This window comes from Cyprinus carpio, chromosome B20 (assembly GCF_018340385.1).
Source record: "Cyprinus carpio isolate SPL01 chromosome B20, ASM1834038v1, whole genome shotgun sequence".
Lineage (NCBI taxonomy): Eukaryota > Metazoa > Chordata > Actinopteri > Cypriniformes > Cyprinidae > Cyprinus > Cyprinus carpio.
In genome coordinates, this window is record NC_056616.1 from 19735326 (window position 1) to 19761113 (window position 25788).

At 36.1% G+C, this 25788-nt stretch overlaps 3 protein-coding genes across 8 annotated transcripts in view; 2 read left to right on the forward strand and 1 right to left on the reverse strand.

Annotated features, from left to right (window-relative positions):
• LOC109051904 (transcriptional protein SWT1-like) overlaps positions 1–5880 on the reverse strand; it is a 21506-nt gene extending 15626 nt beyond the window's left edge. For 2 of the 3 annotated variants that reach the window (XM_042747270.1, XM_042747268.1), the window contains exons 1-8: positions 5735–5880; positions 5364–5466; positions 4621–4714; positions 4299–4363; positions 1858–2923; positions 1015–1059; positions 807–936; positions 53–148 (exon numbers count right to left, since the gene is read on the reverse strand). In XM_042747270.1, the coding sequence (XP_042603204.1) occupies positions 53–148; positions 807–936; positions 1015–1059; positions 1858–2923; positions 4299–4363; positions 4621–4707 (1489 nt within the window). In that variant the 5' untranslated portion in view covers positions 4708–4714; positions 5364–5466; positions 5735–5880. The remainder of the gene's footprint in view (positions 1–52; positions 149–806; positions 937–1014; positions 1060–1857; positions 2924–4298; positions 4364–4620; positions 4715–5363; positions 5467–5734) is intronic. The other variant, XM_042747269.1, reaches the window with a different exon arrangement.
• Positions 5874–12651, forward strand: LOC109051886 (TRMT1-like protein). Of its 4 annotated transcripts, none has more exons than XM_042747271.1 (16): positions 5874–6005; positions 7137–7268; positions 7357–7419; positions 7524–7637; positions 7761–7825; positions 7914–8085; positions 8563–8695; positions 8790–8869; positions 9011–9254; positions 9355–9567; positions 9655–9845; positions 10048–10126; positions 10239–10405; positions 10555–10620; positions 11848–11977; positions 12062–12651. In XM_042747271.1, the coding sequence occupies exons 1-16, from the start codon at positions 5945–5947 to the stop codon at positions 12252–12254; spliced, it is 2103 nt and encodes a 700-aa protein (XP_042603205.1). In that variant the 5' UTR covers positions 5874–5944; the 3' UTR covers positions 12255–12651. The 4 variants fall into 4 exon arrangements, with proteins under 4 accessions (XP_042603205.1, XP_042603206.1, XP_018924923.1 ...); XM_042747272.1 differs by having other exon boundaries at positions 8575–8695; XM_019069378.2 differs by having other exon boundaries at positions 7914–8070.
• An 887-nt stretch (positions 12652–13538) lies between these two features.
• On the forward strand, positions 13539–25538 carry LOC109051887 (protein Niban 1-like). Its single transcript, XM_042746846.1, has 14 exons — positions 13539–13675; positions 18475–18605; positions 18698–18826; positions 18903–19017; positions 19399–19563; positions 19652–19767; positions 21037–21141; positions 21494–21656; positions 22021–22218; positions 22311–22444; positions 22538–22648; positions 22726–22833; positions 22966–23077; positions 24194–25538. Exons 1-14 carry the CDS (start codon positions 13624–13626, stop codon positions 25102–25104), a joined length of 2550 nt encoding a protein of 849 aa, XP_042602780.1. The 5' UTR covers positions 13539–13623; the 3' UTR covers positions 25105–25538.
• Positions 25539–25788: the final 250 nt, after the last annotated feature.

The window sequence follows — 25788 nt, forward strand, 5'->3', positions numbered from 1 at the left end:
TCAAATGTTTTAAAGTTAAAAGCTAGTGACTTAAAATCTTTTTTTTTCTCACCACCGAGACCATGTGACCTTATCTTCTTCACAAACTCCAGGTGGCTGAGCAACACATTGGTATCCAGAACAATAAGCAGGGCCTGTTTATGTTGATCTTCACATGTATGAGTTAAACACACAAAAACACAATAAAGCATAACTATGCACCACGATTCAAATAAAAGAATCTTTACAACATGGTGCATACTGTTGGATGTTACTAACTTAAAGGGATACTCCACCGCAAAATGAAAATTTTGTCATTAATCACTTACCCCCATGTCGTTCCAAACCCGTAAAAGCTTCGTTCGTCTATGGAACACAATACTTACTCGGCAGTCTTTGGGACAGTCTCAAGCCTACCAGTTTTCATCCAAAATATCTTAAATTGTGTTCCGAAGACGAACAAGGTTTTACGGGTTTGGAACGACATGGGTGAATAATGACAAAATTTTCATTTTGGGATGGAGTATCCCTTTAAGGCCTGAACATCAAGGACGATAACAACAATAACAATAAATATATAATTTGAAATTGTTCTAAATGTAAATAAATAGCACAGTCCACACCACAACTACAATGACAACCTTACAGCGGATATTGTTGGAATCACTTTCGCAATGATTTTTTTTCCAGCTGATGAACAATAAAAAACATTGACATCCGTTCAAACACTGACATATTTATCTTTATAGTTGTCGTTCTTGGAGTGAACGGGCCTTTAGCTGTTCCAGTAATAAGTTATTAAAAAAATTATTCATAGGTGACTTTACTTAGCATTGTGCCGGCACCCTCTTCCGTAGGGTCAATGTCCATGCAGGTGAGCTCTCCGCAGTTCTCTATCAAGTTCACCTCCAGTCGCCTCTCAGAGCGTGCCAGATGAAGCTCCTCCACCAGCTCCATCTAAACAATGAACGAAACAGAATGAGAAACTTACAAATCCACAAGATTTCATTCTAAAATCAGAGGCACGTTGTTAACCTCGTGGTCGCAGTCAAGGGTCTCTGCAGCCTCCTGGAGAGTTACCTGAAATCACACATAGGTATGTTAGAGATATGTTATAATTCAGCGTCATTAATAATATTCAAATTCACGGTCATTTCCCCTTAAATACAATCTAAAATTGACCATTTTTTTTTGTTTCTTTAATACCTTGAGGACTACTGGATAATGTTAACTGGTACCCAAATAGCCTTATAGCCACTGTTTTAGTGAACTCTCATACAGATCTGACTGCATTCTGCTATAAATCTGTGGTGAAAATTTTTCTGGGAGAATTAAATGTTTTACTTGAAAAGAGTGCTAATGAAAGTTTTTAAAGAATATGGAAATATTTGTTATGTTGCAATCTGAAATGTTGAAATATACTGTGCAGCCATAGAGGGAACTGGAACAAGTGTATGCTACAACTAGTTTGTCTTATGATTCAGTCTAGACGGGAAGTAACTAATGATAGAGATGCTTGGAAGAGAAGTGAGTGAAAACAATCAAACTGAAGAAAATATGAAAATCTCAGGCAATGGCCTTTTCACGAGTTTACTTTTCCAGTGAACAGATGACCCCCCCCCCCGAGAAAAAAATAATAATTTTTTTTTGCAATTAATTTAATTCCAGATGAAGTCTCGCCCTACATTATTTCGTCAAGTATCCTGTTTTACTAGGCAATACACCACATTACTTAAATACGTAGGGGATTTCACAGTGACTATAAAGACAAGCACAAATCAGCAAACACAGGATGCAACAGCATTAGCCATCAAACCTTAAGAGAAACGTCTTATACCACTGATTCAGATGAAGTTAGTCCAAATGCAAGACACTTACACGTTGTACCTTGCAGGAAGTACTGCTTGGCGTTGTGACCTCTCTTGTTTTGTCGATATGTGTCTGCTGGACTGGTCTGCTGTGAGTTATAGATGAAAGATGTGACAAGCTAAGAGAAGAGGGTTTATGAGAGGTTTGAGCAGAAACCTCTTGAAGCCTCTGTCCTTCCTGGTGTGAGATGAGAAATTTGTGTTTAGATGGAGTAGAATCAGGGAAAGATGGCTGAGCGGTTCTTTGAGTCCTGCTATTTGAAGAATTGACATTACACACATCCGTGTTTGTCCAAGCTTTAACAGCAGTGACCTTCTTTGGGATCTTGAAACTGACATTTGCTGTTGGACCAACAAGGGATGGCCTTTTTTCTCCTAAGGTTACACCAGGGACATTACCCAACTGTACATGGTCTAGCTTCTTGGGTGAAATATCTTCTGGTAATTTCAGTTTAGAGCCTGCATGTTTCACTGCTGGCAAAGCTTCTTTGGAGTTGCCTTGAGAACTCTGTGCACCAACATTATGGTCAATCTTCTTGGCCCTCCTGGCCACCAATGTCTTCCTCGTTTCCTTTTGAACTTCAGAATGAGATTCTGCATGTGCAGCATTGGTCATGTTTCTGATGTCTCTTTGTTTGGGTTCAGCATGAAGCTCTGGTGGCAACGGCCTTTTCATGAGTTTCCTCCTTTTCTCTTTTGGTTTCTCAGGGGAACAATCATCCTTTGCAGGTGTCCGCTTGAGATACTCTGCTGTGGATCTCCTCGATACCAGCTCCTGTCTCTTTTTCTCCAACTCCTTTGAAGAAGGCTGGTTTGTTGCAGCATGCCTGCTGGAGCTTTTCCCTGACATATGGGGACTTGCTTTTTCATGCTTCCCTTTATAATTCACTTGCTCCTTCTCATGTGTGACAGGTGACCTGAAAACTGGCCTGGATTTCTCTGTTTTTTGGCTTTCTCGGGATCTTTCTTCCCTGCTCTTGCTGTCTCTAACTTTTGCTTTCTTGAATCCTCCTTCAAATCCACTTGTTGATGTTGAGTCAGTGGCCCTCCTCTCTTTAGCTCTGTCTTTGTCAGAACTGCAAATCATTAGAAAAAGAGGTCAGTGGTAAGTCTTATTGAATAGATAACTCTCACAGTAACTCTGGTGAGAAAACTGTGATTGAGAAAATATAAAAATGCGATATGATTTACTTTCTATATTTATTTTTTTTGTTTTAGGTTCTTCTATGTTTTATTTACATTAATTATGCTGACCATTTTTAACTTGTGCATTGCACTATTATTACATTGCATTATGATGCATTATGCAGAAGGGTAGGAGGCTCTAACCACAATAAAGTGATCTTCTGTAATAAATGCTGATGGTATAACACCTGTGAGCAAGACATGCATCTGATGAACTTGTGTTAAGAACATCAACTTACTCTCAGGTGCACTTGGAAGTGCTACACAATTGTTTGCCATTGCATGTGAAGTACTGTATTTGCTAAATGCAGATTTAAAATGTAGAATCCTATAACCAAGTAATCATTGTTTAAACTCATTACTCTTTTTAACAACAACTTTTATTGTATTCTGGTTTTAATGGAATCAATTTCAGTTTTATAAAACATACTGCGGTACAGTCAAAATATTGTTTTTATATTTATAACATGATAGTTAAACGACGGCACAATTAAGTTCGGTTGCAAATGTGACATTACTTTTTATAAAACAGTTCAATAAACAACTATGTTAATATAAAGTGACTTACATTTTAGACATAATGACAGTTTTTGCTCTATTTCGCCAACAAGAAGAGTTCCAAACAAATATACTGCCGTCGCCGAATGATTCAGCGTTTGTGAACGAATCGAGTGAGTCAGTGGTTCAAATGGACTGATTCATACAGTCACTTGCTTCAAACTTAAATGAATCAGCCGTTTGAACGAATCGGTTGAATGCTGACTGAATGCTTCACTCATTAAGACAGTCACTAGCCGCCACCTGCTGGCGGTTTAGTTTTATATTTAAGTATCATTGTATTTTTCCAGCATTTCTTATTTGTATATTCAGAAAATTTGATTAAAAATATTATTCTCATAATGTTATTTATGCATTTGTAATTTTGCAACATAAATGCATTCATGATACTTCTGAGCTTTTGTGTAAATATATCTAAATGCCATTTCAGATGCAGCTTCTGTGTTTCCTCGGCAGTGGAAAGATGAATTTTGTTGATACCCATTTCATATGATAATTGTAACAAATTACATTTACACACAAATTAATAAAAAGATCCAAGTAACCTTTTTACTTGGACAAGTGAATGACTGATGCATATGACAAGGGCTTAATGTCGAAAAGTAAATTTTAAAAAAATTCTCAGATACAGTAAAGATGACACAATGTCAGTTGTATACAATATAGATTCTAAATAAAAAAAAATAAAAATTTCGCCCTGAGACCCACCTTACATGCCGAAAATGATGCTTGTGTTTTCTTTTTGGGCTGCTGAATATCTTTGTGTCACTCTCCTATGACCACAAAACATTATTATTATTTTTTAATCCAATGTGATTTACATACAAACAAGAATTAATGTTAATAATTTAACATTAATTAAATACAAATTATAATGATCAAAATTATAATAATTACATGCTAATACAAATGAGAATGATCATGTCGAACTGATTGATAAAGCATAAAACAGACAAAAAAACTGAGCATAAATCATATGCTAGGAATAACTAGATTAATATCTACTCTGATTTTGTTGCAGATTTCTCACCTTCTTCTCACTGTCACGAGAAGAGTTTGATGGGATTATTTCCTCCTTTCTGTGTTTCTTCTTCTTTGATTTCTTGCTTGACATCATCGGAACCCTATGACAGAACATAACATATTTTTCAGTTTTAAACAATGTAATTCAAAAATCAAAAATACAGTGTATAATGTAAGAAATCCACATGTTGGTTGTTCATTACTTTTAAAGAGAAAAGCAGTAAAACTGAAGTGCTGAATAGCATTTACAACATATTACTTCAAATGCACTAAAACTAAAATTATTATTAAAAAAAAAAAAAACATTAATTGAAATGAAGCCGGAATAAAAATATAAATATTTAAAAAATATAAATATAAAGAAAACTGGCATCTAACTGAAAACAACTTGAAGTTACTTAAACTGAAAAAAACTAAAACTAATTAGAAATAATAAAAATCCCCAAACCAATAATACCACCTAACAAAATTACTAAAACATAAATAAAAAATAATAATGAATAATTTTAATAAATTCTATGACAGTATATAAAAATACTAAATAACAATACAATGCAGAAATTTAAAGGTGACATTTGGGTACATATTTCATTATTCAAAACTTTGTTTCATAACGCAAACTAATAGAAAAAAATATAGAAAGATACGAAGTCCTAGGTTTGGATTTTAAAATTTACATACAGATTTCTGCTACAATGATATCACTAATAACTTTATTTACAAATTACTTTTCATACAAAAATGTAGTACCTTAGAGTGCCCTTCTAGTAAGAAGTTGAACTAAGTACAAGGAAAAGCGTTTTTCTCCGAAGAGCTGCATATCAGCCAATCCCAGACAGAAATCCAGTTCATCCTTGAGGAGCAGATAACACCAATGTAAACCAACTGAACCGAAACACCACCACAATTACAGCTCGTCAGGGAATATGTTGGAACTTAGGTCACACTGAAATACACTTGTGACAATAATGTCAACCGAGTATTTACAATACAACACATCTGTCCTGACCATCCTAACTGTTTACAAATTACAACTCATATCATACTGAGAAACTGAGCGAATTCAAGACTACTACACGTTTTTATTTTCTGCTGCTTCAGTGTAAAAGAGATTTACTTACCACAAGCAGGAGGAATGTTGTTAAGACGCTAAATAACAAAGAGAAGAAAATTCTGAAGCTATGAGAGCTGTTCACTTCTCAACTCGCATCGCATTCGGCTGGTTGAATTCACTTCCGCTCTGTTTAGTTTGCGTAGTTTGAGAGAAAACGATTGGGTGCGCGCCCACAACGCTCAATGCGTACGCATTCTACGTACGCTAGTTTGGGAAAATGGCGGAGCTCAGGGAAGAGGACGCTGAGCAACTTCACCAGGAGGACGCCAATATAAAAGGCAAAATAATTCGAAATAATAATGATAAAATGATTCCGACGTGTTTTGTAGGTTACTTAAATAACACTCCGCATTCAGGAATTTTGTATTTTTATGCAATTTATTCTTAATACGACTTCAAAACTGCTGAAGTAAATATAGGCCTCCTCACGGAGCTCCGCCATAGGACCTAGGTGTAAATAATGTAAATGTTCAAAACGTCTCTGTATTTCAGCGCATATTGACAAAGAACTGAGATGTAGATAGATTACAAACACTAAATCAATCGATGCATTTTCTTAGATAAACAATAAGCTGTAAATATCAGTATTTTGTATGTAGCAATGGTCTTGTCGTGGAGCTCCGCACCAGGGCCGTTCTGCTTGGAAACATCAGCCTCGAAAAGCGGGATTGGTTACTCCATGGAAACGTGCTTTGGCTAACATACGAGGGCGCTCCAGTATAATAGTTGAATTTTCATAGTTCCCTTTTTTTTTTTTTTAATAACTACAGTGTCTGCAAAGCGATCGGCGTGCTAAGATCCAACATACATCCCTTTTTTGTAATTTCTCGGTCCACTAGAAGCCCAAACATAATCAATTCGAATAAAATGTCTTTAACGGAAGTTATCCCATTTCTAAAATTCGAAATTATGAGATAAGTCATAAAAATGTGAGAATAAAAAAAAAATCGACTTTTTATGTCATCATTTTGATTTCTTTTACCTAACAAATATGGCTTTGTACCTTATAACATTTTATGTAATAATTATGATTTACTGTAATATATTTATATGTGACCAAATCTAACCGTTCCACATTGTCCTCTTTGAACAATGCTAAAATGATTATTTCACTCCATGTTTAAAATATCATACTGTAGTTTTTGATATGTTATATTTTTAAGATGGGTTTTCTTATTTTAAAGTTGAAAGTCTGAGTTATTTGAAAAATAAGATACCGAGGCAATTTTAATGTGGCTTTCATAAAACTAAGAAAGAAGTTGGAATCCGTTTGTTTTAAATTAAAAAAAAAAAAACTTGAAACATAAAAAGCATTATTTTTTTAATGGATTAAATGTTTTTAATGCAAAAGGAAAACTGGATTGTCTCAATTATTTTTCTGAAATGTGAATTTCTGTGTGCCTCAACAGATACTGAGAGTGATGCTAATAAAACGCTTGCAGATTCTGAGGCATGTGAGCAAATTCCTATTCAGGAAGCCTCAACAAATCCAGTGAAAATGGAAGACAAAAATGGACAAACATCCTCCACTGTTGTGTCAGGTGAATATTCAACAGTACTGACTCCCTATGAAACTTATAATGTCCCTCAGCACAGTTAAATCATTGAATCTGTCCATCTCTGTTTCAGAGAGACATGTGTCTATCCAAACTACACTGGACGGGCTCGAAGGGCTTGTGGATTTAAATGGAGGTACAGAAACCAGAGCATCTGTTTTTTTTTTCTGTGTGTTTATTAAGACCACCAGCAGACCACTTGGATAGGATGCTGACAAATATGTTCACTGATTTCAACAGCTGGAAGGAAGTCTTGTCCACTGTGTCCAGAAGAGAAATTCAAGGCCTGTTACAGTCATAAGCTCAGACGGCATCTGCAGAACCTGCACTGGAAAGTTTATGTGGAATTTGAAGGTAATTAGTCTTTAGTGCTTTGGCACCTCTATAATTGTCTTTTCCAAAAAGCATTTGTAAGCTGTTGCCTCGGGCATCAGCTAATACATGTGTGAAAATTTAATTTTGTTTCCCATTTTACAGGCCAAAGGATGTGCATCTGTCATCTACCTTGCCGACAACTCAAGTCCAGTCTAGGCTCTGACCAGGTGAGATCAGGGTGATGACGTGCATATTAATCAGGAAACAGATCCTCTGGAATGGATCTGTTAATGTATGCTTTTATCTCATCTCCAGGCTCAGGGCAGACTGGTGGCTCACTATCACTGTGTGGTTTGCTCTGTCACTATTGCTCGCAAGACAGACATGATCAGTCATCTCAAACGCCACATCAACAAGGGTGAGACAGAAGCCAGCTATTCAGGCAGCTCGGATGTCCCCTTTGAAGACACTGGTGAGCCTTTACTTTGTAGGTGTTGACAGAGTGACATCTTTTAAAGTGAAGGTGCTTCCTCGTTTGAGGTGCTTTACTGACATGAAAGATAATTGTGCATTTGTTCTGACAGCGCAGCAGAGAGTGAGACAATTGCCATTAAAAGAGAACTGCCTTAACTAGATGCCAGTTTGTTCATGTGGAATAATGTACTGTAGATGTTGGAATTGTTTTTGTGTAGTTCCATTCTAGTTTTTTTCTTGCAATTTAAACCCTGTGTATTCAGGTAGTGTAAGAATAGTCAGATCTCACCTAAATCATAAGGCACACATGTCTTCTGGAGTAACATATTGTAGAAGATCGCCTTGTGGTTGTTCATGATTAGGCCTTTGGTTTGCAGTTTAAAGTCTCACAGGAGGCATCTGTTACAATAGAACACATTTATTCGTTACAATATGCACATATGCATTTAGCTGACTTAACTAGAAATAAGTTGTCCATTTTGATTTTCAGCATCTTCTTCAGTCCCAGGTGGACAGGCCTATGAGATCATGAAAGAGTTGGGCACCAATGTCCAGCTCCTGCCCAACCACACCACTCCCCAGAAGACGGACACCTACTTTAGCCGCAAGATGAAGACAAACAGGTTTGAGAATTGGAAAATAATTCAAATATATGGGTCATGGACATCCTGTTGAAAAACCTTTAATTAAGTCTCTATCTCTGTGTAACTGTTGTAGGCAGCTGGTGTTCTGCTCTCTCGCCGTTCTTGCTGAGGAGAGGAATCCACTCGAATGTCTCGATGCCTTTGGAGCCACTGGTAGGAAATCTACTGTACATAAAGACAAGCTAATAGCTGATGATGATGATGATATCATTGCTCAGGTTTTGCTTTTAATTGTTTAATAGAAATTAAAGTATGACAAAGCATATTTGCATAACATATTGATCCTTTTTGTAGGCATCATGGGTTTGCAGTGGGCAAAGCATCTGCGTAACTCTGTAAAGGTTACTATAAACGACATAAATGAAACTTGCGTTAAGATGATTAAGGAGAATTGTCACTTGAACCACATCCGAGTAGAGGGGAATCGTTCGGGCCGGCAGCTAGATGGAGCGGGAGACGCAGACTCTCCCATTGCTTCGGTAGAGGTGGTGAAGATGGACGCCAATGTCATCATGCACCTGAGACCCTTTGACTACATGTGAGTAAGACTGAGACTGAAAAACACAGACTAAAAACATTGTACCTAAGGTGATTTATTGCAAATATCAAATCTCACCACATTCTTGTGTTCAAATCAGACACCTCGACCCATTTGGAACGGCTGTGAACTATCTGGACGCAGCTTTTCGCAATGTTCGAAACTTGGGCATAGTCTCAGTGACGTCAACAGACACTGGTTCGCTTTACTCCAAATGCCTGAATGTGACGCTTCGACATTACGGCTGCCAGATCGTCCGAACCGAGTATTACAGGGAACTCGCTGCACGTATGGTATTGGCATCTGTGGCCAGGTGGGCACTTCCTCAAATGAATTACCAAACACACATGTATTTTATTTGACAGTTTGCAAAGTGTCTTGTTAATGCGTGTACTTGCAGGGCGGCCGCACGCTGCAACAAAGGGATCGAGGTGCTATTGGCCGTGGCTCTTGAGCACTTTGTCCTGGTGGTGGTGCGAGTTCTCAGAGGGCCCACCCAGGCAGATGCGTCTGCTAAGAAACTGCGGCAGCTGTTGCACTGCCAGTGGTGTGAAGAAAGGGTGTTCCTCAAACCAGGAAGCATGGTGGAAGGTGACAAGGCATTTGGACAAACAAATAGCAGCATCCTGATAGCCTTTCTGTAGCCCAAACAGTTGAGCCAGTAATTGCAAGGTCATGGGTTTGATTCCCAAGGAATGCTTGAACTGATCAAATGCAAAGTTCCCAAAGGCATAACGCAGATAGAAGTAGTCACAAGTATAAATAATCACATTTCTACTTATGGTATTAACAGAAAACCTGTACAGACAGCTACCTTGCCAGTGCCATGGGAGTATGCCAGGAAAAACTGCAGTAGAGCTTGGACCACTTTGGTGAGCTGATGTCATTTGTATGTAAAAACACTTGATGATGCATAATTCCTTCATTAATCGCTCTTAAATGTTCTTATTTTTTCCTCTTTGTCTTTGTTGCTTCAAACATCAGGGCTGGTCCATTGTTTAACACTGGATTTCTGCGGCGGATGTTGGTGGCGGCAGTGCAGCACAATATGGAAGACATCCAGCCTCTGGTGAAGACTCTCATCTGTGAAGCTGACTGCACCACTCTTAAGACTTTCCCTGTCCCAGGATACTCTGCCCTCTCCAACCAAGGTGTGTTTGGGTGTGCAAGTTCTGGCCGTCACTTATTTAGTAATGCTCATTTGTGATTCAGTACAACTGGAGACACTGAATCAGCTTTTGGAGCAATGGGGCCTTGACTTGAATTTTTTGAATTAATTTTGATGCATCTTTGTTTTTAGTGGAGTGTGGTGTGGTCATAAAAACTTTACAGAAGTTTGAAGAGGCAGATACTTCTGACCAATCAGGTATTTGTTGCTTTATCAGTATGTTTTATCTGCTGTTCTCCTCCCAACTCTTCGGGATTTAATGGTTCCTATTTATCCCAGATTAAAGGGATAGTCACCCAAAAATTAAACATCTGTCATACTTTACTCACCCTCTTGTCATTCCAAACCCATAAGCTTAATGCTTATCTTTGAAACATTTTAAGTCCATTATACCAAAATTTCAAAGCATCAAAATATTTTAATTTAAGCTTTTAACACTGATCAGTGCACATATATAGTGCTTAGAGCCGCCCCAAGTCATAAGCAAACTAAGCTGCTTGGGGGCCCCCAAGAGTACATGAAATGACAGCTTGATGTGGATCTGTCAATTTACATCACATAAATTCACAAATTTTCCTCGAAATACATGAAAGTATGTGGCCAGAGACCTGGGAGAAAAACAGAATAAACTTTACCTACACTATGTGTATTTGTTGTTTTAATTGAAATGATTATTGCCATATAACATTTTACTTCTGTATATGTCTGTGTAAAACTTTCCTGGCTATATATATATAAAAATATGTATCTGTTTCATAAATTTGGTACTGACAATAACTGGTTAACATTATTTACATTAGCCTACCTTTGGGGTCTTTGCTATATTCCAGTATGATTAAGCCTCAGTTAGCTAGTTATATATTAAGAGTTGTTGTTTTACGTGTACAGATGGCTAGCTGCTGTGTTTAATAATGCATGTTGTTAAAATAACATTCTGTTCTGTAAATGCATTGTCTGCTGGTTTATTTAGCTACTTTTCAGTACACCACTTTTAAGTGTTCCACTTAGTACTCAAATGTTAAAGTGCAAATCAACACCTGACTACTCTTGAGGGTTTGCTACTGTTACAGTTTAAACTCATAGAAGGGTAAAAACATGCCAGGAAGACATTGTTATGATGCAAGCAACATGGCTACAGGAAATAAAATTGATAATGGGTGTGTTAGATTTATAGTGCATGAATAATCAAGCATTGACAATAATCAGTTGTATTAGGTTGGCACAGAGGGGCCCCCAATAAAATTCTGCTTAAGGCACAATAAAGGCTTGGGCTGGCCCTGATAGAGCTCATCAAACATGGTAAATTTAAGCTCAAACATGCTTGGGTGGACTATGCCTTTAAGTGGGGTTTATGGTGAATTAAAAGTTGAAATGCATAGAATGTAGAAAAAGTATGGTGCATCTTCTTTTACTTTTTGTATTCAGGGAAAAGAAAGACCACAGGGGAGGAATCTGGGAATGTGTTGAAGAAAATCAAAGCTGATACATCTTTGGAGCATCCAGCGTTCTACTACAGCATCCATCGGCACAGCATCCGCGGCATGAACATGCCCAAGTTAGTCAACACAAACTCATGTACAATAATACAGGTGTCATAATGCAAGCAGAATGCTGACACTAATCTCTGTTCTTCTTTCAGACTGAATAAGTTCCTGCAGTATCTAACGGAGGCCGGGTTCAGAGTGAGCCGCACACACTTTGACCCAACAGGTGTGCGGACTGATGCTACCCTGGCACAGTTTAAAGAAGTGCTCACGAAATACAGTGTGCCTACATACTCGTCCGCCCCTCCGAGCAGCGCTGTCGGCTCAGACCGGCGTCAAACTCTCTGATTTCACATATTCATGAAACCAAACCAGCATTTTGATTTTGCCCATGTGGACATGCATTTGAGAGCTTCTTGCCTGTTTTCATTGAATTTTCCTGTTTATTTTATGAAGGTAGTTTCTACGAAAACTTGTCATCTGAATTAAAAGGGTTGTTCCAGTTTTGTTGATGTTTTTTTGTGGATTGCACTGAGGCTTACAGTATTTGATTAATCATTCTGTGCTGACAGTGATGCAGTATTTGACAGATATTTTTTGGTTTTTAAATTTTTAATCTCTAATATTTATAAAGAGCCTGTCAAAGGATTATATTGATCTTCCTTTATCTGATTTTCTATTCCACTTCATTTTTGCTTTAATATTTTACCTGACTGCTATAACATTAATAAAACATTTCACATCATATACTGTATCTTTCTTATGAGAACACAGACATTGAGAACATTGTGTTGGTGAATCACAAACAAACAAACAATAAATAAATACAATTTCCAGGCCACATTTTACTTAAAAAAACAACAGAAAATTGAGCATACATTTAAGACTATTAATAAAATCACTCTTTGGAACGTACATTATCTTATTTTCATAGAAATTAAGCACATTTTCCTCATTATCATAATGCACTCTCTTGAGTTTTTATTCACTGTGTACGTTATAAAAATTTGATTTAAAAAATAGAATTTAGGGAGACATGCTTTATTGATATAAAAAAATACAAAAACAAATCATGGAAAAATGGGCTTTATTTTTTTTAATTCCTTTCATATCTGGGGTGAAAACAGACCGGTTTTATGTGATTCATCAGCTGGAATTTACTGTACGGTGAAAAGTCTTTACACATAAATTAGTGCCACACCAGTTTCATTTGCATAGTACAGTGTATAGACCTCCCTGAAATGTACTAAAATGAACTTGCTGGAATGTTAATTTGAATAGAAGCTGTGGTAATAGACCTTAATGGGATCAAGTCTGTCTAGTATGTCACAGGTACATTGTATTTCACAAGGCTGTAACAAAACATAGTAACATAGTAACCTGACAGCTTTGATCACAGTTTCGATGCTCTTGCATACTTACAGAGAATTCTGATGTATAAAGCACATTTCATATAGCATATTGCTTTCATGAAATCAAAGGATCTGTATCAAAACCCTAGACAGCATTTTGGACATCACAGGCTGTCTAGTTAGGCAGCTTTTCAGGTTTTAAAAGACAGCCCTTGAATGTCCCAGTGAGACTGTTTCATTCATGCCCCTCCCACCGTCCTGAAATATAACACCTGCTTTCAGATTCTCCCTCAGTAGTGAATACAGTGCCACAGAATCATCTTCACCACAGCAGAGGAGCACTCACCTGAACTAAGCAGAGCAGTATGGGAACATCATCCAGTTTACTGGATGAAAACAAATCCAACTACATAAAAGGTATGTGCTGTCAGTCATTTTAAGTCATTAAGTGGTTTTGGAATTTACTTTAAAAGAGTTTTAACGTGGAAATAGCATTAAAAGTTGTTTGTACATTAATTATTTATTTCCTGATGCCTCTACATAGTAAATAATAATAACAGATTGTTCAAAACGGTTCCCTATACTGCAATGATATGGGCAGAGAAAGAGGGTGGATGTTATTGAAATGGATGCAATGTTTTCTACTGTCCTACACTGCATGGCCTCTCTAGTAGAAAAAGATTCATGTTGAATATGTACTTGTAAATGCCTCATTGGACAATGACTATCATCAGTGTCGATCTGAAAACTGCAGTTCTCAACCTGCACAGCTGAAAACTGAGAGGCAGAAACCTGTTTGTTTTCTTCTTCTAGCTATTGAAACGATATGGGTGGAGGTTTTGGTGTGTGTGTGTGTGTGTGTGTGTGTGTGTGTGTGTGTGTGTGTGTGTGTGTGTGTGTGTGTGTGTGTGTGTGTGTGTGTGTCAGAAAGTGTAAAGGATTATAAAAGCAGCTCTGCTATTTGCTGTAAAGTGTGTAAAGGATTAAAAACATGCCTGCTATTTGCTCAAATGGAACACCTTAGAAAACATGCTGAAAGAGCATTACGTTACTGAGGGTCGTTGAAATGTTTTTAAACTACATTTCAGATATTGTTCCCATCGTTCTCAAAACTCAAAGGCTCATTTTCATGAAAAAAGGCTCATTTTCAGGAACCAGGCCCATGTTTTCAAACTTTAAACACCCAAAAACCCTAACTGCTAAAAGGGCATGTCCCGCAAATATTACATAAATGGTCAACAAATAGGTTTTTCATTGGCTGATTTTGAAACAATTATCCTCATGCCTGAATAAGTGGTTACAAACTTGCCAAGTACTACTCATTTTGATGGGTGTATCCTTACGTAAAAGTATTACCATTTTTTAGTCCCATCACAGTAAGTTTAATAATAATTTGTATTTTTATATCTATGCATTTCACATGCACTTTCATTGAAAGCAACTTACAGAGAATTCAAGCTAGTGTATATATTTTGACAGTCCGTGCATTCTCAGGTAACTGAACCTTGTTCCACGTGCTACACTCTACCAGTTGAGGATTTTTAATATAGAATAGAATAGAATAGAATAGAATAGAATAGAATAGAATCTATATTAAACCTATATAACATTTAAAATTTGTTGCAAAAATGCCCAATAGCCTTAACTAGCAAATATTGTCAGACAATGTGGATATTGTACTGTCATGCACAGAGAATATATATATATATATATATATATATATATATATATATATATATATATATATATATATATATATATATATATTATTTATTTTTTTTTTTTTTTTTTTTTTTTGATGAGGTAATATAAGTAAATCCATAATAAATATCTGATAAAGAATCCAAGAGAGACTTTTTCTAAATGTGGACAATAGTATTACTTATCGCTCCCTCAAATATCAGTTTATAAAGAAGTCCTATCATTGCTGCAGAACTGTTTGGAGTGTCAAATCCTGAAATTATTAAATTTAATAAAATATTTTTTTTTTTTTGTAAGATTAGATTTAATGGTGATGTTTTTCCATCTCCCAAGACAGAGGTAAATCAATCAATTACATGACTTTATATCTAGTATCCTGCTAATTATGTTATGGGAACACAGATGGGACACAAATGTGACCCTTTCCTGTGAATGAGCTGAGAGTAAACTCAAATGCTGTGCTTTCACACTTAAGAACGTGAAAAGAGAGTGTGTGGTCAACCGCTGCTCATTGTCACTCTAACAAACACATGTACATGTGTTTAGAAACATTCCCCTGACAACCTTGTACTCTTATTGAAGTGTAATGATGTCTGTGTTGAGGTATGTTTATACAGAACTGGCTTTGCAGGTCATGCCGTGTCATTACGTCTTTGGTAGGCCAAGCATCTTACACATCAGAGCTCAAGAATTTGAGACATCTCAAACCACAGCTCCTTCCAAAACAATGAATCTCTCTCTTGTGAATAAAACAATAGATCAAGGAAGACTGCATGAGGAGATGTACTGTACACTGCAAAGAGAGAGAAAATGGTGATGGAGCAGCTCGTTACAGTTCTTTCACTCCATTGTGAAATATGTTGGAAGTGAATGCTATAGCTCTCAGCTGTCATCTAAATTTATTTGCATGTTACGTACTGCAAAGAATCTGAAAATATATAATTAAGAAAGTAGGAACACCCTCTCAGTGTGAACATTCTGGTTTGGGAGTTAAATCAAAGGTTCAATCAGGTTTCGGGGAAACGATTAATTACACATACTGTATTATTAACACAGCTGAATTTTTTTACATCAAGGCAAATGCTTTTACATTTTCTCACTCAAGACTGTCAAGATATATTTCTTTATTTCTGAAAACAGTATATAAACAGTAAGAAGAGATTGTGCCGTTTTACAAATATAGTCAAATGTTTGTCGTGACGACGTGCAGCCTTGAATATATTGCCTTACTACTTAATAAAATATAAAAGACACACATATTCTTTACAAGAATTAATAGTTAACAAGTAACAAAAAAAGTTTTTGAGGGGGAAAATGAGTCAGAAGTCAGACGAGTGATAAATATGTTGGTTTTCATGCATGAAACGTGCATTTATTTATTTGTTTGTTTGTGTTTTTAAATCATTTTAACATTAATGTTTATTTTATGTAACCACTATACAGTATATACTACGTATATGCTGTATTGACCAGTCAGCACCCAGAACTGAAACTTTCCATTTTAGAATTAAGATTATACAGATATATTATAAAAGATTACTCAAGCAGTGCTGCGGCACACTCCCTATCACTACTATATGGGAAAAGGAACTTGTCCATTACAAACCAAACTGGGACTGGATTTGGGAAAGTATTCCAACGATGTTCAAAACTCTTGCTCACCAACTAATACACTACAAACTCATCCACAAGACTTACACTACTCCATATGTCCTGCACAAAATGAAGCACTTGCCTAACCCTTTTTGCTCACTCTGTAATTCAAATACTGTGGGGACCTATATGCACATGTTTTATGAGCGTCAACATGGTATTTTGGGCTAAGGTTTTTTTTTTTTATATAGTTTTGACAGAGCTGTGTGACATGGTTATCTTTAAACATCCCAGTCTTTGTCTGTTAAATGATGATGCTGAGCTCAATCTGAATGTTAACCAGTGAAGGATCCTTCACACTGCTCTAACTGCGGCCAAAAAGATTTTTAAAATCTGGCATGAACCCATATCCCCAGCATTTAAAATGTGGCTTATAGAACTCAAAAATATTGCATTGTTAGAATGCACAACAGCGAGAATTAATAAAGCCAAACCAAAAAAACACTTAAGGCATGGGCAGAATTTATCAGGAAAATCTCCCATATAATATTTCATTAGAGCAGCTGTACGCTCTGTAAATCCAGGAAGAAGGAGCAGTTGGAATCTTAGATCAGTGCTGGTGCTATCTACTGAACCTCCCTCCCACTCATTTTATCTATCTATTATTATTTATTTATTCATTATTGTTATTTTATTTTGTACACATGCAAACCCTGGTTTTGTATATATATATAATATTATATATATATATATATATATATATATATATATATATATATATATATATATATATATATATATATATATATATATATATATATATATAAAAGTTGTGTCACACATGTTGACCATGTTCTATTTAGCAATAAAAATTAATAATCACAAAAAAAAAAAAAAAGATTATACATCTATATAACACTGACAAGAGTTTTGAAATGTTCAGGCAGGAAGTAGTCTGATTGGCTGTAAACACACATTAATATCTTCTGTTCACTGTTGTATTGTTTAGCTAATTTTGTATGTGGTACTGGGAAAAACACAATGTTCCTTTGAGAGTTATTTTGAACCTCAGACGTGCAGCTCATTTAGACAATCTGCTGTGAATTTCCTTTCCACTCACCTCGGGACTGTACCTATTTTTTTTATCAGATGTTATTTTAGGCAATCAGTTTCCTTTCCTCACATTTTTGATTTGTGCCCTCTGTACTGCAAGCTGTTTTTATAAGTCAGGCTCATTGATGGTGCATTCTTCTCCAATTGAATGAAATAGTTTTTTTTATTATTATTATTAATTAAAGTTATTGATTATCTCATGACACAAGGTAACACTTCAATAATAACAATAAGGTTCCATTTGTTAACATTAGGGTGGTGTGGGAAGTCGTGGCCTAATGGTTAGAGAGTCGGACTCCCAATCGAAGGGTTGTGAGTTCGAGTCTCGGGCCGGCAGGAATTGTGGGTGGGGGGAGTGCATGTACAGTTCTCTCTCCACCTTCAATACCATGACTTAGGTGCCCTTGAGCAAGGCATCGAACCCCCAACTGCTCCCCGGGCGCCGCAGCATAAAATGGCTGCCCACTGCTCCGGGTGTGTGTTCACAGTGTGTGTGTGTGTTCACTGCTCTGTGTGTGTGCACTTCGGATGTGTTAAATGCAGAGCACGAATTCTGAGTATGGGTCACCATACTTGGCTGAATGTCACGTCACTTCACTTTCACTTTAGTTGAGGTGGAATTATGATTATTTTTATTTATAATTGTCTGATTGTGATGTCAATTCATTTAAATATAGGCTACATGAAACCCCTTTGTTTGTTCCAGCTGTAATGTAGCATGTAATAATATCATGCAATTGATAAAAAAATTTGCAGCTCCATGTGAAATGTATAAAACAAAGTTGTCTTTGTTTTGTGTTGTCTTGCAGGGCAAGTGGACGAAAAATTTAAGGAGTTTGCACCGATTTATAGGAAACAATATTCTTTGGCTTACCTGTCCCAGATCCGAGATGAACTTGAACAACGCAAAGAGGAGCACACACAGCTTCTTAAACAACGGGTAGGAATTAGATCTCATGCATGGATTAACTTCACACAAAGACATATGTATCATCTTCTTCTGAGATCGACTCATGATGTTTATTTACCCAGGCCTCTCCAGAGCCTGGAAAGGTGTTGTATGAAGAGAATGTGCAGTGCTTTGATGACAGCAGGAAGTGGAAGGACAGATATATAGTAATCCGTGCCAATTACGTCCTGGAATGCTATGAGAGCTACAAGGTATGAGCCATCAACCATCATCTAACAAATGAGCTTTTGCTGTGTGAGGTGTCATCTCTTACCTGATTTCCTGCAGAGGTTTTTGAAAGGCTCACCTCCACTATACAGACTGATGCCTACAGGAGGCACCATTCTGACTACAGAAGAAAAATACATGGAAATGATTAACCAGTGCTGCCCTTGCACTAACAGTGAGTACAATTAGAGTACATGCACATATTTTAAGTGAGCTAATTTTACACACTTGTTCAGCCCCAGAATGAATACAACTCCAGTTGAGTGTATTGGCCTGCTCTGTAGGACTAAAAATAAAAATAGACCATCTTTTCCTTATTGAGTTCAGTATCAGTTTTACAAAGTCAGTTTCATTATTTAAAGTTTTTTTCCTCATCTGATGGAGTCAGTGCAATTGAATAAATAATATTACTGAATAATAAACACATTCATTACTAATGGAATGTTACCTTGTTTTCAAAAGAAATCAAAAACGATCCTATTTATTTTCTTTATGCATCTTAATGGTCTTATTGTGAATGATTCTTCCATGCCTTACATGGTGTGTTGTGTTGCAGATGTCCAGGAAGATTTTGCACCCACTGTGGCAGACAGGTCAGAGCAGTTCCCAGTTTATCTTAGACTTCCATACCGCAGGGATTTCTATTTCTGTTTCCGAGATGAAAACTTTCAAGTTGAATTCATCTCCATCTTATCTGACTGTGTCCGCCACCAGAACAAAGGTATGACTTTCACTGTTATGAAACCACAGTAGGAAGGTGCAACCCAGTCAAAGCTGTAGTGTGAAGAAATATTTGCTCTATTCAACAGATTTTCTCAAGAAGAAGACATGTGAGGTTAAGGCTTTCCTCAAAGCCATTCAGCTCTACAGGCAAGAGAAAGGCCAGTATGAATCATGGGATATGCTCATAGGCAGTGATGTGCGGGTAGGTATCCTTTAACAATAAACAACATAGCTATCATCATTTGTTGATCTAGTATGACATGGAATGTTCTAGCTGTTTAAATGTAGAACACTGTGCTAAAACAAAATCCTGTTAATTGACATGTTTTGTAATTTAATGTGAGTTATGACAATGTTTATCATTTTGAAACGGGCAGAACCAAACAGGCTCATTCTCTCTTTCTTTTCATAATGGTATACTTGAGTATTTTTCCTGAAGAATTTAATGTTTTTCTCACTAAATGGTAGATTTGAGTATAAAAACACACCTAAATTGTTTCATGTTGTATTATACACTCCCACATGCGATATCTTTACTCACTCTCCAAAGCTACAAGTCACACGCTGTTACATAAGGACTGATTACGGTGTGGAATCTGAGTAATGCTGCACGCTGGCAGTTTCACCCATTACTGCCAACATGACAATGAACCATCAATACATCACATATGTCAGTGCGTCGCACAGTATAATCACTGTGGAATATTTTCTCTGGTATATACTGTACACATCAGTACAGTTAAGAAAATCGATCATTCTTACTGAAGGAATAGTTGCCTTTGCCTTTTAGTTGAAATGCACAGCATATTATTCATGTTTGACAACCATAAACACATACAGTGGGAGTTCATTCTTATTTTTTGTTTGTTTTAATTGCTTATATAAATTAAAGTAGTAATTTAAAAAGTATAAAAAAATGTGCAAATACATTAGAATTTTTTTCATAAATTACTATATATACAACTGCTTCCTTGGATTGTTTAAAGAAACTTCTTAAGACACATCTTTTTAGTAAAGCTTTTATGATTTATTAATCTGATTCTATTTTTGATGTTTTGGTTTATTTGTTATTTTGTTTTTACATGTTGTAATGCTTTGAGTTTAAGAAAGGCACACTACAAATAAAATCTATTGTTACTATATTATATAACATATATTAATATATACATTTTACACATGTATACATGTTATAATATACTGTAGTATTGTTGCCTGTTGACACATTTTCTGTTCATTTAAATTCTTTTATTTGGATTGTGTTTGAGTAATGGCTGAAGGCAGGTCAGTGATTGATTTGTGGTTATAGGTAAACAGATCATATCAGTCTATTATTAATTTCAGTCTAGTCTGTGGTTTAAGGTTACATAAACTGTGCCTTTTGGGGTTTAGCAATTAAGAGTTTGCTCTCAGTGTTTGTTCAGCTACCTGTGTGTAATATTTCTGAATCTTGTGTGTATGTGTGTGTGTTTAGGGTCTTGCTAATCTGTTCATGGAGGACTCCATGCCCTTTCTAGAGAAAGAATTGGAGCCATGTTTGAAAAGCAAGAGGGCAGACAAGAGGAGATTGTGGTTTGCGGTGCGTTTCTTTCCTACTTAGATCTTCTGCTACTGCTGTAGAGATTGTACAGATAAATTCCTATTATGGCATTGGATTTTTCCAGAACCTGCCCTTGATACTTGAAACTGAGGTGTGATGTTGACGTACATCTAGGATGTCCCACACCCAAATAGCTTTAGGCCAGGGAGGCCAGAAATGTCCCTATGGTGTTTCCTAAAGGGTGGAACAAACCAGAAACATACCAGAAACCCGTTACATTCCATAGCTGTGACATATTCATCACTGAAAAACAAAGAATGATTAATAGAACACTTATGAATGATTAATGTTATTAATGAATGACCCTTGACCCCAGCCATTTGTCTTATAGACGGTTGAAGCCACTTATTTCCTGCTGCAAGAGCATCTATTTGAAAGGATGAAAACACTGAAGTGGGAGTGCCAAGAGATGGTGAAAGGACAGGACATGCTCATGCGCTCTGATATGGACCAGATCACCAGCTCAAGAGCTTTCCTGGAGGGCAAACTCAGAGGTACATGATCCCACAAAAATATTAAGCAGCACAATTGTTTACAGTATTTATAAGAATAAGAAATGTTTCTTAAACACCAAATCAGCATTTTAGTAGGATTTCTGAAGAATCATGTGACACTGAAGACTGGAGTTAGAATATATTAAAATAGAAAACAGCAATTTAAAATGATTAAATATTGCCATTTAACTGTATTCATTTTACTGTAATCAAATAAATGCAGCCTTGGTAAGCATAAGAGAATTTATGAATGTATATTTCTTTTGCATGTGCATTAGATATATTTTTGGTCTCAGTTACTGTTGTAAAAATGTGTATATATCTGAGTCTAAGTACTAGATTTTTTCTCTTCCCACCTGGTTAGCCATAGTAACTGAGCCAGCAACGAAATACTGCACAGAGCAGGTGCAGCCGTTCCTGCCAGCCATCTTGGAGGAAGTGATGGGACCCATAAGCCTGGGCTTCACAGAGGCCCGGGACTTGAGCGAGGGCATGATGGAGCAGCTGTGTCAGGACTTCCAGGACGCTGACCAGAGGGAGGAGCTCCGACAGGTGAGAACAACTAACAAATGTATAATTAATAACTATAAAAAGTCCTTATGACTTGAACTATATTTAACTGTATACTCTTTCTCTCTGACTGAAGCTCTGTTTAAATGAGCAAGGCTAATTTACAGAGCTGTTATGAGAAAGTGAATGTATTGGCTGATCACGTCCAAGAGCTACAGCAAACCTTCAACTATTGCATTAAAAGTCTGTTGGACAGCACAAAGACAGACTTAAAACAGGTACCCAAAACTGTGTATCCCAGAAGCCAACTCTTTTTGAACTTTCTGTGACTGATTCTGATCCAAAGCGTGTCTGTTGTGTGATTTTTTTAGCTGATGGAGAATACAGAGTACACCTTTGAGCTGCTTGTGCGAAGGGCTCTGGAGGATCCATCGGTCAGTCTTTCAGTGGTTATGCAAAATGCTTCAAACAGAGTTCTGAAGGTAAACATATAACTTTTCATTGACAAACACAGATGTCTGTGCTAGACTGCTTCATTTAATTTCTCTTCGTCCTTCAGCAATTTGATTATGACAGCAGCACAGTGAGGAAGAGGATCTTGCAGGAGGCTTTGATCAACATCACTCTACCCAGCATCAAGAAGCACCTGGCCCCATCCTTCAAAGAGGTACATTTGAGATTAGTTGCATAATGATAGATAAACAGCTAAGTAAATACAAGAAGTGAAAGATTTCTTATATTTACCATTGATGGTTTATATCTTCTAATAAATGTGTCTTTTCTCAAAATGTACTTTTAGGAACTACCCAAATTTGAGCAATACATATTTGCTGATTATACAAACTTCATTCATGTGGAAAACGTGTATGAGGATATTATCCAGGAGATACTGGAAAAAGACGTCAGCATGGGTAGGTCACATGATCCCAGCAAGACCTTGACACACTGCCTTTGCAAAGATGTTATTGATATTAGGGTCATTATTACAGTACGTATAAATCACTGAATTAAAAATAAATTAATGCATTTTTAAAACAAGCATGATGTAAACACATTCAGTTGCAGTGGAATGATTTTGTTTTTGAAATAAAATATTATTGTTTTTTTTTTATTATAACAAAATATCAAACCAAATTATATTTTTAAAGACAGAACAAACATTCAAATATTTGGGGTCAGTATGTTTTTTTAAATAAATTAATACTTATATTCAGCAAGGAAGCATTAAATGGATTAAAAATGACAGTAAAGACTATTGCATTGTTTCAAAAAGATTTATATTTCAAATAAATGCTGTCCTTTTGAACTTTTGAAGCACAACCATTTCCAACATATAAGATAATAAGAAGAAATGTTTCTTGAGTAATGGCTGCTGAAAATTCAGCTTTGCCATCACAGGAATAATACATTTTAATAAAATAAATAAATAAATAAATAATCAGAGATGCTTTTGATTATTGATTATCTAATGAAACCATTAAAATGGAATCCAGAAAATTAATGGAAAACAGAATTTGGTAAAAAATAATAATAATAATAATAATAATTCTAAACTGAACCCAAGAAAGAATAAAAAAAGAAACCATTTCATAGGGCCTTAAAAATGTAATTTTGTTCAACTTTTAATAAATTGCTGTTTAATATTGTAAATTTCATTATTTCAATTAATTAGACATGCTTTCTGATTAAACTGAATTTAACCATTAAAACAGAGTCTAGAAAAATAAAGAAAAAAGAAAAGAAAGAAAAAACAGAATCTAGACAAACTTAAAATGGAAACACGGAACTTGAAAAAAAAAAAAAAAATAAAACGGAATTTTGATTAAATAAAATGTAACCATTAAAACGGTCTAGGAAAAAAAACGGAAAGAAAAATTTAAACAGAAAAAATGGAATTTGAGAAAAAATTAAATGGATTTCATAGGGCCCTAGAAATTATTACTATATATTATTATTAGAATTAGCTTTTTAGCTAAGATTTCCCTAAAACACAATTCTCAAATCTGATTTGTGCTTCTGATTGGCAGTGGTCAAGGAGGCAGCCAGCAAGAAGAAATTCAACTTGTTCTCAGAGAGCAGAAACAATTTCAGTGTGTCCAGCTTATCCTTCACACCCCCAGGATCCGCACCCAGCAGCCCAGGATACTTAAATACCTCCCCAAGACTGCGCACACCCATGCCGCCCTCCCCGCTCCTGGACAATGCCCTGACAGCAAACCAATCTGTGACTCTTCACTCGTCAGAAAGCAGTGCACTGAACCAAGCTCTGCCTATCATGGGAAAAATCGATGAAGGAGAAAACAAAACACTCTTAGAGGAGAGCAGTGATGATGTATTTGTCACTGTTGAAACATCAACCTTGGATACATCAGCTGAGACTAAACCAGAACTCACCACAAATGCCATGGAAGCTTTGGTCAATTCCACTCCCATTATTACGGTAACAGAAGCTGTAGAAAGTGCTGGTAGCAGCAATTTACCAACAGGAGGTGATGCAACTTCTTCAGACTTTGCTAATAAACCCACAGTAGTAATCAACCAAACCCAAACCTCTGGCTCTAATGATGAGCCTGCTGAAACCGAGGACAACAGCGAGGAAATGACAGAAGATTCGTCAAACGATCCAGTCCGGATTAAGGCACCAATACATGAAGAAAGCACATATCCGATCGCAGTTTGTTTATCTATTCAAGATGCAGAGGATGGAGATATCTACAAAGAGTTCACAGGCAAACAAATCATGGATCTTTCAGAAAAAGCCTCAGAATCCCAGTCTCTACCAAACCTAGAGGATGAGCCCAGGCCCCTGGACTGTGTGAAGGAGATCCGGGACCTGGTAGTAGAAGTTATTGAAATAGAGGACGTAGTTCAGCCCACTAAAGACAATGGAGAAAAAGTTCAAGTTCAAATGTTCGAGGAACAAGAGGCTGTAGTTTAAGTTTCAAGGACCATGTCGGGTCAGGATTTAAAACTTGTTCACCGTTTCATTTTTTTGTGTTAGGAGACAAATTGTACATTGATGAAGTTGGTTTCATCATTGCTCAGAAGGTAATTATAGTTTACTGTAGATATATTTGTATATATACACACCACTATTCAAATGTTTGGGGTCAGTAAGATTTTTTTTTTAAATAAATTAATATTTTATATTGATGAAAACTGACACTAATAACAGTATTAATGTACAAAAAAATATATATATTTCTATTAAATGCTGTTCTTTTCAACTTTGTATTCATCAAAATATCTTAAAGTATCACAACTCCCACTATAATATATGCAGAACACCTATACAATTACATTATAAAATATATTAAAATAGAAAACTATTATTTTAAACTGTAATATTTCAGAATATTAACATTAAAAAAAATCTTACCAACACCAAACTTTTCAAAGGTAGTATATATATATATATATATATATATATATATATATATATATATATATAGTGTTGTATAAAAGTAGTTATAGAGAATAAAATGTTTTTTTTTCTAATAAGGATTATTTTAATAAAATAAATGTAACATAGATCATCTTATGTCAATATTGTTTTAAGCTAATATGTAAAAATTAGTTGCTTTGTTAGCATTTGAATAATATATGAAATCTAAATTGTAAC